The following is a 16,412-nucleotide window of genomic DNA, read 5'->3' on the forward strand; positions in this document are numbered from 1 at the left end:
CGGGGAAGTTGTCCCTGGATCACGGGACACTGGCATGGTGGGCTGCACAGGCTCCCATGAGGGGAGGTGTGGATAGTGACCTGTGCTTGCACACAGGCTTCTTGGTGGCTACAGTAGCAGCCTTAGCGTATCATGCCCGTCTCTGGAGTCCGCACTGATAGCCACGGCTCGCGCCTGTCTTTGGAGCTCCTTTAAGCTGTGTTCTTAATCCCCTCTCTTCACGCACCCCGAAACAATGGTCTCTTGCCTCTTTGGCAGCTCAAGACTTTTTCCCAGACTCCCTCCCAGCTAGCTGTGGCACACTAGCCCCCTTCGGGCTGTGTTCACGCAGCCAACCCCAGTCCTTTCCCTGGGATCCGACCTCGAAAGCCCAAGCCTCAGCTCCCAGTCCCTGCCCGTCCCGGCAGGTGAGCAGACAGGCCTCTTGGGCTGGTGAGTGCTGGTCAGCACCGATCCTCTGTGCGGGAATTTCTCTGCTTTGCCCTCCGCACCCCTGTTGCTGCGCTCTCCTCCGTGGCTCCGAAGCTTCCCCCCTCCGTCACCCGCAATCTCCACCCATGAAGGGTCTTCCTAGTGTGTGGAAACCTTTCCTCTTTCACAGCTCCCTCCCAATGGTGTAGGTCCTGGCCCCATCCTTTTGTCTGTTTTTCCTTTTTTCTTTTGCACTACCCAGGTACGTGGGGAGTTTCTGGCCTTTTGGGAGGTCTGAGGTCTTCTGCTTGCATTCAGTAGGTGTTCTGTAGGAATTGTTCCACATGTAGATGTATTTCTGATGTATTTGTGGGGAGGAAAGTGATCTCCATGTCTTACTCTGCTGCCATCTTGAAGCTCCTCCCTCAGGGGCATCTTTTAAAATGGTATTTTATAACATGTTATTGTTAATGAAAACTACTGGCTTTTATATTTATTTTATAATTGACCACTTTGCTGAACTTTTACTGAAGGTAATGTCACCTTGTTGCAACTAAACCAGTTCACGTTCTAACAAAAGCAAACTTTAAAGAAACCCACTTGCTGTTCTTCACTGGTGACCAGCCATCATGCCCTCCTATTTTGAATAACAGGATAAGCACCTGCTCATAAACAGAAAGCAGGCACAACTGCAAATACATAACAAATGTATTTGAAATACAGGTGCTAAAAAGCACGTGTATTTCTATCTTTTACCCAGTTGCTTTTCTTGAGTTTTTCAAGACTCACATTGTGCCATTAACTTTTCTTCCTTTCTAATATAACACGAAAGACCTCAATGTTATACCTGGTACAGTTGGGGCTAAAATATAGTCAGTTGGTTGAAAAAGTAGATCATTGTGGGGCATCAAAAAAAAGTTGAACATACATCCCCTTAAACATTTTAAGTTTAAAATATATAAATGTACACTCACGTGCCAATCTTTTAAAGAAAGGTCAAAGCCTATTCTTGGAAGTATGGCTCCACTGATGGGAGATCTACAGTTTGTTGAGTTCCAGTCTCTTTAAAGAAGAAAGAAAAGTGATATTTCATTAGGTTTGATTTGCATAATTAGTAATGTTGAGCATCTTTTCATGTGCCTATTGGCTATCGGTACATCTTCCAAAGATATATTGGATACTTTTCAGATCTTCTGCCCATTTTTATTTTATTCACTTATTTATTTTTGGCTGCGTTGGGTCTTCGTTGCTGCACGTGGGGTTTCTCTAGTTGTGGCAAGCGGGGGCTACTCTTGGTTGCAGTGTGTGGGCTTATCATTGTGGTGGCTTCTCTTGCTGTGGAGCATGGACTCTAGGCACGTGAGCTTCAGTAGTTGTGGCACATGGGTTCCGTAGTTGTGGCTCACAGGCTCAGTAGTTGTGGCACATGGGCTTAGTCGCTCTGCAGCATGTGGCACCTTCCCGGACCACGGCTTGAACCCATGTCCCCTGCATTGGCAGGTGGATTCTTAACCACTGCGCCACCAGGGAAGCCCCCTCTGCCCATTTTTAAATTGGGTTGTTTGGTATTTGCTGTTGAGTTGTATGAGTTTTTTATATATTTTGGCTATTAACCCCTCATCAGATATATGATTTTAAAGTATCTTCCCATTCAGTAGGTAGTTTTTTTTTAACCTGACAAAAACTTTTACACACACACACACACACACACATATATATATGTATATTTCCAGATTCTTTTCCTTTATAGGTTATTACAAAATACTGATTATAGTTCCCTGTGCTATACAGTAGGTCCTTGTTGGTTGTCTGTTCGTTTTGTTGATAGTTTCTTTTGCTGTGCAGCTTTTTAGTTTTGCATTTGTTTCCCTTGCCTGAGGAGATATATGTGGAAAGATAATGCTAATACGTATGTCACGCCCGATAGCCTGTTAGAATGGCTATTATCAAAAAGGCAAGAAATAAGAAATGTTATAGAGAGGATGTCAAGAAAAGGGAACCCTCATGTGCTATTGGTAGGAATGTAAATTGGTCCAGTCACTAAGGAAAACACTATGGAGATTCTTCAAAAAATTAAGAATAGATCTACCATATGATCCAGCTATTCCTCTTCTGGGAATTTATCCAAAGAATATGAAAGCACAAATTCGTAAATATATACATACTCCTATGTTCACTACAGCATTACTTATATAGCCAAGATATGGAAAAAACCTAAATGTCCATCAACAAATGAATGGATAAAGATGTGGGGTGTGTGTGTGTGTGTGTGTGTGTGTGTGTGTGTGTGTATACACACACACACACACACCACATATATAAAATGGAATACTACTCAGCCATAAAGTTAGAGGAAATCTTGCCATTTGTGACACCACTGATGGACCTTGAGGGTATTATGCTAAATGAGATAAGTCAGATAGAGAGAGACAAATACTATATGATTTCACTCTTATGTGGGGAAAAAAAAAGAAAAAGAACAAACTAAATGAAACAAACACACAGATAAAGAGAACAGAGTAGCTGTTACCAGAGGGGAAGGAGGGATGGGGGGGAAAGCAAATCGGGTAAGGAGTCAATTGTATGGTGATGGATGGAAACTTTTGCTGGCAAGCTGTAATGTACACATGAGTTGAATTATAATGTATATACATAAAACAATGTTATAAACAATGTTACCTCAATTTAAAAAAAAAGAAGAAAAAAGAGAACTTATAAAGACTCTGGTAAAGCAATCCAAGTGCAGAATTTCCACTGGATCTCCTCTAAATCTAGTTGTCTTGCTCACAACTATTTTGACAGTTCTTTTTAATGACTCATCTTTTCCAAACTTTTCAAAAGCATTAATTTTCCAGGGAATTCCTTTTTTTCCCCTCCTGGTTCATCAGTTTTTATAATTTTAAATTAACTTGTATTAATTTTACAATGCTAAATACAATGGCATAAACAGACTTGTGAATAAACACACACCTAACTTTTGGTGAATCCAAGTGGGGTGAAGGCAGAAGCAAGCTGGCACTCAAGGAAGTGGCAGACTCTGGGTGTGAGGGCTCAGCAGCAGTGGCCATGAGTTTTATGGAGGGAGTGTAGTAGGCTAATCCATCATATTGCTTAAGAAGAAGTAAAAAATGCTTTATTTTTAGAACCATGATGCTTAATATATATACAATATATAAAGAGAAATGAACATATACACATATGTGTGAAATATTCTTCTATTTGTATTTTGTCAAGGGTTTTTATTCTTGTTTATTTTTCAAAAATCAGGAGTGGACTTTAAATTTTATCAAATGTCTTACAGGCATCTACTAAGATGAGTCTGATTTTTCTCATTTGACCTAGTAATATGATAAAGTGTAGTACATTGAAAAGAACTGAAAAATCCTTACATTTCTAGAATAAATCTCACCTGGTTATGGTATACTCTGTTTTACCAATATCTTATTTAAGGATCTAAATTCATAAGTGAGTTTGGTGTAAAGCTTTCTTTTTAAAATTATCTATTCTCTGACTCTCAGAACAGTGTTCATATCTTCATCTAAATGATTTTCTTAATATCAATATAGCATAAATGCAGATATTTACAAAAAAGGCTACTTCTACTTAATATAATGATCCTATTAAAAAAAATTATTTCCAAAGTTGATTGAGTCCAGTGCTTTGAGATTTTTACTATAGCAATTAGAAAAATCAATATTAGGTTTTCAGGGGCTTCCAACTCAAAGGAATCCTATTTCAAGGATATCACGGAGGTAAGAACCAGCAAACGAAGAGGCCAAGTGTGATTTTACGTGCACTTTTCCTTTCCTTCCACAAATTTTATAGCAATTCCTTTTAGAAAGGACTTGGACTTGACGATTATAATGAAAGAGAGGCTTAAAGCAAAAGTAGATCAACTAAAAGCCAACCCCTTAACATAAGTTTTAAGAGTCCTCAAAATAACCACTTTTTGAGTAGTAAAATTTAAATAAGCCATGTATATCAAGTAAAGCTGAAAAGCATGAACTTTTAAATGAGCAAGAAACATTTTTAAAGAGTCTCTTGAATATTGAAACATCTTATTCAATTATACCTTCCATTTATCACTTAACGGAAAGGATAAATGAACTAGTCTTTGCTTTTCTCTTAAAATATCTAAATTCTTTACAGGGACAGCCTTTTTTTTTTTTTTTTTTAAATGCTTTACTAGGTTTTGCTATTTTAATGGCTTAAATATAAGACTGCTTTTATAGACTACCGGTATCTAGCTCCAAGTGAAAATAGTGAGTCATACGGAGGTTCCGTTTCTGTTGCGGCTGATGGATCCTCAAAAGGCAGAAGGGAGTGTTGACAGAGACGGGGACTCATTTCAGCTCTCACACTTGGCTTTCTTGCAGGCTGGAAGAGAATCATCATCTACTTCTGATGTCCGAGGTTTCTTCACCGTGGAAATAATTCCAAAAGCTGTTTTTCTAGTTTCTATAAGACAAACAGGGAAACCAAAGTGCCTGAAGTTAAGCCATGATTTCAAAAGAGGTGGTTTTAACAAGCATCCCCATGTTACTGTGACTTACAGCATGAGTAAATGATGAAACCATAATAAACTGCTATGAGTGTTGATGCCATTTACAGTTCTCACCTTGCCCCACCACCAGCTTCTACAAATATCTGTATATTTTTAACATCTAGTTCATTCCAAAGGGACTACCCCAAGGGTAAAACTATATAGGGCAGGTTATCTCTAATGGTCTGTCCGAGGCATCTTAGGTAGCCAGAACCCAAGTTTCAGAGCTTGGTGCAGCACATGCTTAAAGTGTGGTAGAAACACAAATGAATCAAGACAGCAACTACAACAGTCTGCTTCCCTGGTTGTGTGTGTGCTCACTTCATTTTATAGCACAGACCATTCATTATCTGTGTTCCCCACTAGATCATAATTATACCTCTGAAGAATCAATTGTATGGCGAACATCCAACAATGCCTGGTTATTTAACAGGTGTTTAAGAAATACTTGTTGAGTGAACGAGGAATAACGCACATGGTTATTGATCTCTCATATATTGGTGACAATGAACAAAGAAGAATGGGAATTATTAAAAGTTTAGGTCAGGTTGCTAGTAGAGTTCAACTTAAATGTAGCTAACTTCTGCTAAAAATGTACTAAGGGGCCAGGCTCTGTGTCATCTACAGAGGATCTTAGGATGCCTAACACAGTACTTCTTCCTACCACACACTGAGATAGCACATCAGGGGCAAATATAATAGGAATGGAGGTACCACAAGAAGTAACTCTGCCTGGATGAATCAGGAAGGTATCATGAAAGAAGTGATGCTAAGAATAGGGAAGAAGGAAAAGGAAAGGAGAGGAAAGTGTTCCTTTGCAAAGGCATAGGGAGAGAGGTAAGAAGAATCTAATATACTTAGGGGACAATATGGCCGGTGTAAAGGAGGAACATGAAAAAATTAGGGGGAAACGAGGCTGGTACTTGTGAAGGGCCACAATGCCGTGAAAAGAGATTTAAACTGAGTCCTTAGGAAACAGGGAAGGACTGGGGAGGAGAGAAAGAGAGACCCCTTGGATACAAAGGAGATAAAAATCAAAAGGATTTGATAAACATAAATTTAGTTAAGAATTATTTCTTATTTCATGTACAAAAGTCAATTCTAAAAGTTAAATATTACCTTCTCATTTATCAGGATTAATTTACCAAGTCTACTAAATCTTTGCCAGTTATTTAAAAGCATTTTAATTTATAAAAGGGACAAAACTGCTCTCAAGGTCATTAAAATACCAACATAATCAGAGAACCTCAAAATAAACAGCAATTGCCCGTGATTTCCAAAAAATGTTACATTTAGAGATGTTTATCACTATGATTATGAGTAAACGTCTAAAAATCAGTAGAATGAATAAAAAATATAAAAATTAAATTGTGAAAATCAACACTTTGTAACAAAACTAAATGCATTAGTTTCAAAATTATATTAGTTCCATCTCAGAAATATTTTTTTTTACATCACATGAACATTTACTTCTTAATCTAAGACAACGGATTATAAACCGTTGAAAAACAAGACTTTTATAATTATCAGATAAAGTAACTCTTTTAGATCTTGAACCTCTTTCCTCTGTCCCCTCCCCACAACCTCCTTAGAATTGCTATTCATTGGTTTCTAGAATCCCACAGGACCCATCTAACTCTGATGCCTTGTAGCAAGCCTTCCCATGTAGAAGCCCAGCTACTGCATGTCCCAAGTCTTCTGTTTTCCAGGTATCCATTCCTGCACTGCCTTCAACAATTGCTCTCATGATAAGGTTTTCACACCCTCCAAGAATTAACCATCTTCTGGTAGTGCTTCAGTGCAGTGCTGTCCTTCTTAAATGTGGCACTCAGGGTGATAGAGATGCCAGCCAGGACTTATCAGTGCAGAGGATAATGATGACACTTTGAATCTTCCTGCCTCAGAATCTTGTATTTCTTCTAATGTAACCTTAGGCTGAATTTGCAATCCTAGTAGACTGAATTTTGAAACTGCTGTCTCAAATTGATCCCAATGTCAACTGAAGTCAGGGTAATTATAACATCCTGTAGATGTGTTGTTAATTCTTCAGGGACAGCAGGCATACACTAGGACTGTCCTGGGCACAACTAGAATGAATGGGAATGCTAAAGTCCACAAGGCTTCTTTTAGTTCAGCTTCTGTAAAAGCCTAGCTTTATATATAACTTATTTTGAATAGCTGAGTTTTTTGAAGCACAGATCTTCATATTTTTCCCTACTAAATTTTAAAAATTAACTTCCCTTCCTTGTCTCAGTCTGTTTTAAACCACTAATTGTTATCCAAAATCTTGACGATTCCTTATGTTCATTTAAAATAGACAAAAATAATGGCAGAACTACCAGTGTGAACCAACTGTTCCCTAATTTCAAGAAAATCCTGATAAAGTTTTAATTAATCTGGTCATTCCCAGAGCTTATGTGATGGGTCTAGGCTATGTAATACAACAATCTCAAACTAAAAATGTTGAAAACAAAAGCAAAATCATCTAATTCATGGTAATACAGTAACCAGTTCTACGAAGTGGAAATCAGATCACTAAGATCCAGACGTAATACACAAGCTCTCAATAACCTAACTATTCATATGCTAAATCACCCAGTTTATATGTAGCAACCAATTCTGAAGTTTAACATTCATCTGGGTGATATCAAGTCAATTGCTTCCTGACCACTACCACCAGTGCTAAAAATTACAAAGAGAATGAAGACAAAACAGCAGATGAAAAGTGTAAACTTTTTTCTTTTAAAAAGCCTCATTTTTACTCTCCGAAGTCCTAGCATATCAAACACTTCTAGTTCAATTTTTATCATCTGATGAGTAAGAAATTCAGTGCCTTCAAGTAGTGAAATTAAGGTGAGGAGGAAGACATATATAAATGAAATGTGAGTAACGAATGTGTAGTCTGTGCATAACTGAACAGGTAAACCGCACATGAGACAATAATCGCAAGTAATAAATGTGAGAAGCTATGATTTGAGTTTGTTAGCGGGATTTTTAAAAACGTATTTGGTGCTTCTGTGTTCCTCATAACTGGCTTAACATATATTTTTCACCGTTCAGTTCTCTAAAACAGTGATTTTCAGCAGGGAAAGCATGTCCCTATGGAGGAAAAAGGGAGATGAGACGCCTATCAAAATGCAGGCGGGGACACACGTGCAGAACTGGAAAGAACGCATTCAATACTCATTTCTGGAAGGCAAACTATATTCATTCCACAAACTACTGAAAATAAAGCCTGAAGTAAAGGGCGAGAAAGCACTGATGGGTATGGCTAAACAGGTTCAGAAAAGATGATCCTAATGGAACTCTGAGGGGCAGGATAATGAAAGTAGATATGGCTCAACTGTTTCACAGAAATGACTGGCTCTTAACATGACCACTCGGTGTTTTTCTTGGAAGGACTTGCTCACCTCCGTGCAGAAGCACCGCTCGGCAGTTGGTGGACACTGCGGCCTTGGCGTCACTTTCCGACAGCCCAAACAGCAACCCTCTGTGGGGTCGTTAAAGATTTCAACCCAGCGTCAGCTGAGGACAGGAGACTAACAGAAACATAACTGACAATGCCAGTTCACCAGAGAGAGGCACTGAGAGAGACACTTTAATTCTATAGTTCTTACTCCAAATGGAACAGGCATTTGAGAAAAGACTCATTTAACTCTAAGCTTTTATAGAGTCCTTCGTTCCCCCTTTTTCTATTTCACCCTTAATCCAGAAAACAAAAGGATGAAGTTTTCACAACCTGATGTAATTTGGTTTTGAAGCTATTAATTGATAAATTTATAGTAAAAGGTTAAAAAATCTTGTTAAAGTATAACATACCAAATTCCAAATTTCCTAAAAGAAAATTTCAATGACTTCTTACTCAGAAAAGGATACAAGTTTGCCACATCGTATGGGCCTCTTATTTCTAAAGGCTAAAATAAAATGAACAAAAAATAGATATGAAAGAAGTTATTCGTAACATTTCAGTGACTTCATCTGCAGTAAATAGGATGCTTAAGTATCTAAAAACAAGGAAGTCAACTGCATAAATTTAAGTCCTTATAATTTTGACGGGTTACTTACATTTTTGAAAATATAAAAGATCCCTGAAAAGCATTTTGCAACAATTTAAAGGAAAAACTATTTATATAAACAAACTTTGAAGCCCCAAAGGAATGGAGATAAATTTTACTCTTCAGCAATTACAATGAGCAAATGCAATTAAAAACGAAAACATGCAATAAACCTTTATTACATGACTAATTTAACTTGAAAAGGGAAAAAAAAAAGGACTTAATGCCAGACTTACCCTTTCAGCAGCACTAGATATAATTACATTCTACGAAATAGAAAGTAATCAATATTAATCTCAGATAAATGTCAAAAAATTGAAGTCTTATAATACAAATAACCAGTAATCAAGTTTTAACATAAATACCAACTTCTAAAGTTAAGGTAAATAAAGTGAAAGGATGAAAGACCTCATGTCAAACTAAAGGCAGCCTAAAATAAGAAACAGAACAAGAAGCCTTCCCAACAGTTCTTAGAAAAGATGCATTAGTTTAAAAAACTAGTTGAAAAGGTCATATAACCTTAATTCAACTCAATGATGACAACTGTATCTAGATGATTCTTTCACAGTAGGTGAACGGCCAATTCTTTACTGAAAGATAAAGACTTTCAATATAACTTTCCCCCCTCATATTATTCTTCCTTAGGATATTTTTCTTTCTCTTAAAACTTGCAAAGCTCATTGAAATGGGAGAATTTGTTGCTGTGCATTGAGAACTTTCTGCTTTAAGGATATGGGGTCAGCTTGATAACCCCAGTAATATTAATAATAATGAACTGCTAGGTTTGAAAAATATCCTAAAATTATGGAACCATACCTTTCCTTTGCAGACCTGCATCAAATTGAGGGCGTTGGAAATTGTGTACCTTCTCATTGTGGAGTCTTTGATAGCGGGGCTATAGACAAGTTCAAAGCCCACACCTCGGTCAATTGCCTTCACAGGAAATGAAGAAAATAAACTGTTAAAGCTAAACACACACTGTCTTACTTTATTTTCACTGAACTTCCCCCTCATCTCACACCCCTCCCCCGCACTGCCCACCTCCTGCATGTCCAGGTACAGCCTTGAATAAAGGCGGATTTGTGCCCGAATGGCACCATCTACAGGAGAAGAAAACAGATCTGTGGCTCTGTCTCAACAGAGTTTATCTTAGCTGTGGGGAAGCTGACTTTATATAAACAGGAATCATCAAGAAGCTGAGGAGAGCAACGTCCCAGTGGGGTGGCAGAAGGGCTACTACTCCATGAATTATCAAAAGGAAACCGGAGATGTGTTCCTTACACGCAGGATAAACTGTTTGCAAACATAGTAAACCAAGTAATTTGACCCAAGAATGAAGAGACAAAGAAATGAGCTGAAAAACGTCCAAAGAACAGGAGTGGAACGCCTCTCGGGTAAGTCATTTATTATGCATATGTTGAAGGAAGAAACTAACGGGCCACAGTTGAGTGCCATGTGCTAGGCACTGTGCTAAGAGTCTTATGTATTTATTTAACCCCTACAATACCTTTAGAAGGCACTGTGGCAGAGACAGCTAACTGCCCCGCTATCTCTTCTCTTCTCCCCTTTTTCTTTACTAACAGAGCCCCTGATCTTAAACGGGGCTCATGGATGCCTGGCAAAGAAGATGAAAGCAACCTGGGCCCTTGACAATTCTGCCAAGCTTACCATACTAGCTTGGCGTTTTACATGAGAAAAAGAAACTTCTTTCTTATTTAAGATGTTCTTAATAGGCAGGCATCCACAGGTAAGAAAACAGCCTGGAAGAAGTGGCAATGGGATTTACTACACTATGCAGCTTCCCTGATGAGTGATTCAAATCTTCATCCATTCACAACAGATAGGTTTTTAAGCCAGCTGTGTGTGGGAATGGGTGAGCAAAAGCTGACATGGTTCCTCTCTTGTAAGAGCTTCCAGTTTAGTGCAGGAGACCATCAAATAATTACACAAAAATCCAAAACTTCCACTGTGCTAAGTGCCATCAAGAAGTCTGGGAGCGGGCGAGGAAGGACTTAATTAACTAGCAGAGAGGAGCGTCTGCAGAGGGAGGGGGCAGTATGTGAAGAAGCTCCAGGGTTGGAGGAAGCATGTAGCATGTAGAGAAGGTCAAAGGCTGGAGAGGAGAGAATGAGGAGAGCCCTGTGGTGGGAGTGGGGGCTGAAGAGGATGGGAACTGCCAAATGGAGACAGAATTAATCTTAACAGCCACACGAAGCATCTAAGGATTTTAGCATGGAGGGGATAATCAGAGTCAGGACGGCAAAGTCGCTTGGTTTCAGTGGTCTAGCAAAGGAGGAAAAGCAGGCAAAGACCAGGCAGGATGGTCCAAGTCTCTGCCTGGCAAACGATTTTCTATTTATTACCCAGAGGATGAGTTGGGACTGGTCCAGCTGTGACTGCTGGAGGTCTACTCCTGCGTGTTACAAGGACTGGAAAAACCTGTCTTCTTCAGATCTGGCAGTCCACCTTATTTAATTCACATGTACTGGCAGATTCCTTCCACTTGCCCTTCCTGAACAAAGACTTCTTTTCTTCTGCCCCACCCCCCAATCTTCCCTTTCCTTAACTTTTCTGCCTGCCTTGAGGTGCCCAGAATTTATTTTAGATTACCCTATATATATGATATTAGTTTAATTAGCATTTACACGCTGTTTTCCACACTGCAACCTCCCCCTCTCCCCTTTTCAGACAACTTTTTCCTGCCTCCAATTCTTTGGCTTGTGTTAATTATATCTGGGAATGATGTCTGTTATGATACTCTTTGTGCCATAAATATATACCTCATTCTCCCTGCCTAACTTGTACACTTGAGAGCTGGTATCATGATACTTCTTTGTAACACAGAACTGTCTTTTATACAAAAAGCATTTAATATATTTATATTCTGAGTGAATAAATAGTAGCTTATGGAAAAGAGGTCATGTGATAATGCTGTTCACTATGGATTAGCCATCACAAAAGAAACCAGGGTTAACTTGGCAAACTGAAATTCACAGATAAACCAAAACATGTCCTTTAAGCGTAGTCTCAACTATCCCCCTGGCTATTTCTCTTACCAAAACTACTAATTAGCCAAAGAGGCTTACTTACAGGTATTTCTTTTCTTCATCCCTCTAGTTGCTGAACTAAAACACAAGTCGGTAGGATGGAGAAGAGGGGACATAAAAGACATGGATGACACACAGAACTAGGTGACCAGGTCCCAAAGAATTCTGGAAAATTTGCTGCCCCCCCTCCTTGGGGACCAGATCAAAATACAAACTCCTTTTTTGGGGGTTGGAGAGGGTTAGATGGACATAATTATCCACTTAATTTTTTTTTAAGAAAAAAGTTCTGATTCTGATCTTAGTACATTAATCAAATTCACTTTCAAGCTGGAAACTCTCAGAGAAACTGAAGATAATGTGCTACTGAAGGCTGTGAACATTTCTTTCATAACACCTTATTTAAAATTTTTAGATAGATGAAATAGACTCATTACCTGAGCTCCTGCTTCTAAGCCCATTTTAATGCAAATTGCCTTAAGCTCATCACCTGATTGTTCCTAACAGCCTTTTCATGAAGAATGCCAGTGCCTGCCTGATTGGCTTTTGTTTGCATCTCTGACCAAAGGTTCTGGAGTATGTAGATGATTTCTTTACTAATGAGAAATAACAGTCATAACGATGCTACAAACCAAGAACAGGTGTGTGATATTTGAAACGAGATGGTGGTGGTAAAATTCCAAGAACTAAGCAAAGCTTAAGAGAAAGGAGAAAGGAAATAGGGGGTTGATTACTGGGACAATACACAGATTCCCTGTTAATTTCATAGAAATTAGTTCTTTATTGAATTCGAAAGGATGATACTGTTGGTGTCATTCCTGGTTTCATTCTTTGAGATAGGTAACTTGTTCATATGATTCACAAATCAAGTAACATAAGAAAGCAAAAAAGCCTTCACTGTATCTCTGCTCCCACTTGCCCCACCCACACCTCCCATAATCACTTTCACTAACTTCTTGTGTCTTTTTCTAGCGTTTCTTCAGATACAAGCAAATATGAATATATATTATTATTTTTCCTCTCTCTTACCCCAAAGGTAGCCTACTACATTCTGGTTCTGACTTGAAGGGTTTTCCACGTCAGCTCCTAACTTCAGCATTGCTTTACAGCTGCAGAGTACTCCACTGCAGAGGTATGGCATTTACCCAAGCCTCTACTGATAGATTTTGGGTTGTTCCAGTCAATCTATAGCATAAACACTAATTTTTTAGTGTTTTGGGGGATTGCTGGATATTATGGGTTCATTGTTTCCCCCCATAAAAGGTTATGTTGGGGTCCTAATCCTCAGTACCTTAGGATGTAACATTAATTGGCAATAGTGTCATTGCAGATGTAATTAGTTAAGATGAGGCCACACTGGGATAGGGCAGACCCCTAATCCAGTAGGACTGGTGTACTTATAAGATGATGGCCATGTGAAGACAGACAGGGAGAAAGAACATGTTGTAAAGACAGAGGTAGAGATCGGAGTTATGCAGTTGCAAGCTAAGGACCAGCAAAGATTGCCAGCAAACCATCAAAAGCTAGGAAGAGACAAAGAAGGACTCCCCTAAGGTTTCAGAGGGACCATAACCCCAATAATGTCCTGATTTCAGACTCCCAGTCTCCAGAACAGTGAGCCAATACACTTCTGTTAGTTTAAGCCACCCCATTTGTGGTACTTTGTTATGGTAGCCCCAGGAAACTAATACACTAGGTCAGAGGGTAAAGCATTTATAATTTTGATAGTTGTTGCCAAATTACCCACTGCCCCATAAGGACTGTTCCAATTACACTGCTACCGTCAAAGTATGAGAATGCCTGCTTTCCCACAGCCTCACAAAAGTGTATCATCAAACTTCTGGATTTGTGCCAATCAGATAGGTGATTTTAACGTGAATTTCTCTTAGCATGATGAATTTAAGCATCTTTTCATTTGTTAAAAGGCCATTTGTATTTCCTTTCCTGTGAAATGTCTTTTCCATATTCTTAATCCATTTTTTTGGATTGATCATCTCTCTCTTTTTTTTAACCTTATCAATTTCTAGGAGCTCTTTATATATTACAGAGATTAGTCACCTGTCTATGATATAAGTGAAACTATTTCTACCAGTCTGTCATTAGTCCTTTTAACTTTGTTTCTGATGGTTTTTTTTTTTGGCCACACAGACATTTTTTTGGTAGTGACAGGTTTGCTGGCACTGCTCCAAGTACTGGATCAATAAAGTACTTAACATAGTTAGGTTCACAATATGTGTGATGAAAAATAAAGTTTATAGAGCACTCACACCCAACTCAAGGATATATGGCAAGATTCCTGGAACAACCTCACTGCTTCAGATACTATTTACTGGATTTCTCTCAGTGGGGACTAACTGGACCATGAAGACAGAAATGGATTAGGGTTAAAGGAAATGCTGAGGGGAAAACATCGGAAAGAGAGCATAAAACATACAATCACTGGAAATGGCTCAATAAACTTGAAGTTATTGTTGAATGGCACTAACACTGTAAAAAAAAAATCAAAGGTGAAGATACGTGCTGCTTAAAAAAATTCTTCTCAAAACCTGAATTCATAAAGATCATGTTTTAAAATATGAAATTATTCTGTGCGTAACAAAGAGCTCTGCTGTAAAGTAATTTTAAATAGCATTTCCCAGTGGGAAATGACAGCAGGTTTAGAATCAAAGCTTAAGTACAAATTCCAAGTCAACCTTTGAGAGAGACATGTACCTGTTGTGAGCCACAAACTACCTGAGTCTCAATTCCATCACCTGCATCACAGAGGTAATTCACATCTACCCCACCCTAAAGCTGCTGGGCTACAGCAGGTGTGAAAGTGCTTAACCCTTAAAATGCTAAATAATTAGAAGCCATCTGGCTATCCAAGAAGAGGAGTTGAATTCAACTTTTTTGAAACCCAACTATTACATGATAAAATGATTCCCATACAACTTACTTAACACTCCAGAGGAGGTTTGCAGGAGATTTTAGAGGGAATTAACATAATTGAAATTATGGTGAAATTAAGCATGTGGTGAAAATAACAAAAGGATTGAGAGCTGAAAGTTATACATAAGGAGTGCTTTGGTATGTTTTAGCTCCTGGGCCCTCCTTTATAATCCCAACCTTTTTTTTTTTTATAACTTTGTTGAGGGATCATTGACAAATAGAATGCATATATTTAAAGTCTACAACGTGATGATTTGATATACATATACTCTACACTGTAGAATGATCACTGAGATCAAGATAATTAACACATCCACCACTTGACATAGTTAACCATTTTTTTTGTTTTTTTGTTTTTTTGTGTGTGTGGTGATGGTGGTGAGAGTGCCTAGGATACTCTCTCAACTACTTTTGAGTTACAATACTGGACTGTTAACTACAGTCACCCACGCTGTACGTTAGAGCCTCAGAACTTGTTCTTGTTTTAAGTGAAAATCTATACCCTTTGACCTACAATCCCAATCTTCTGAGCTGATAATTCGCACATGGCTTATGGCCTCTAGGTTAAAGGCTAATGAATTAAATATCTTAATGCTCCTATTTCTCACCACCCCATCCAAATTAAGATACCTATACAACTAGTATTATTTACCCTGAACAATAAGGTGGACACTTTTTATTGTATGCTTCTAGCTTTTAATTTAATTTTAATTAATTTAACTTTTAATTCCAGTTTCTCTTACATGAAAAAGAGGTGAATGAATTAATAGGGACTCTTCTGCTTCCTGACCAATTCACACCGCAGCCTACTTCTACACTAGACGAGGGCTAAAAATAATCCTGCACAGCCTTCCCTCTACTCCATCATCTAGTTTTTATTAAACAACATATGTAAAATGTTCATACCAGATTTTTAAAAAAGCAGACACTGTGTTAAGTACTGCCTATCCCTCTCACTTGTCAAATTTTTACTTTTCAGAATTCTTAAATTGAAAAATGTGGGAATGAAGCCAAAAATATCCATCAAAAAATAGCACCTTCAGGAACTTACAGATGGAATCAGAAGGTGGGCTGTACTAGTGCTGCCGCCTCCAGTGCATCTCCTCCTCACGCTGCCCCAATGCCCCACCCCCCCTCACAGTGAATGCTGCCTGCCAAGCCCTGACAACCAGCTAAGGACTAACGGTTCACAGGATTTGGCTGTGTTCCCCAAGCTGTACCCAGACATGCAAAATTAGACATATACTCATTCAATTGACAGATTTTAGGGAAGACCTCTTATAAGCAAGGTATTTGAGTAATGAAAAAAGGACCATGACACAGTTGGTGCTCTCTAGAAGCTCACAATCTGGGTTGGACAGCAGGGCACATTCCTAAGAAACCAATCAAAGGACGAAGCCAAAACAGCCACTGGGCAGCTTATCACTG

General features: G+C 38.6%; 1 protein-coding gene across 2 annotated transcripts in view; it reads right to left on the bottom strand.

Moving 5' to 3' along the window:
* Positions 1-3,522: 3,522 nt before the first annotated feature.
* Positions 3,523-16,412, bottom strand: part of RPP30 (ribonuclease P/MRP subunit p30) — a 29,550-nt gene continuing 16,660 nt past the window's right edge. For both annotated transcript variants that reach the window (XM_067710028.1, XM_067710027.1), the window contains 5 exons: positions 9,826-9,942; positions 9,246-9,275; positions 8,831-8,868; positions 8,365-8,444; positions 3,523-4,869 (listed from right to left, as the gene is read on the bottom strand). In XM_067710028.1, coding sequence (XP_067566129.1) covers positions 4,760-4,869; positions 8,365-8,444; positions 8,831-8,868; positions 9,246-9,275; positions 9,826-9,942 — 375 coding nt within the window. In that variant the 3' untranslated portion in view covers positions 3,523-4,759. The remainder of the gene's footprint in view (positions 4,870-8,364; positions 8,445-8,830; positions 8,869-9,245; positions 9,276-9,825; positions 9,943-16,412) is intronic.

Source organism: Pseudorca crassidens, chromosome 16 (genome assembly GCF_039906515.1).
Source record: "Pseudorca crassidens isolate mPseCra1 chromosome 16, mPseCra1.hap1, whole genome shotgun sequence".
NCBI classification, from domain to species: Eukaryota; Metazoa; Chordata; class Mammalia; order Artiodactyla; family Delphinidae; genus Pseudorca; species Pseudorca crassidens.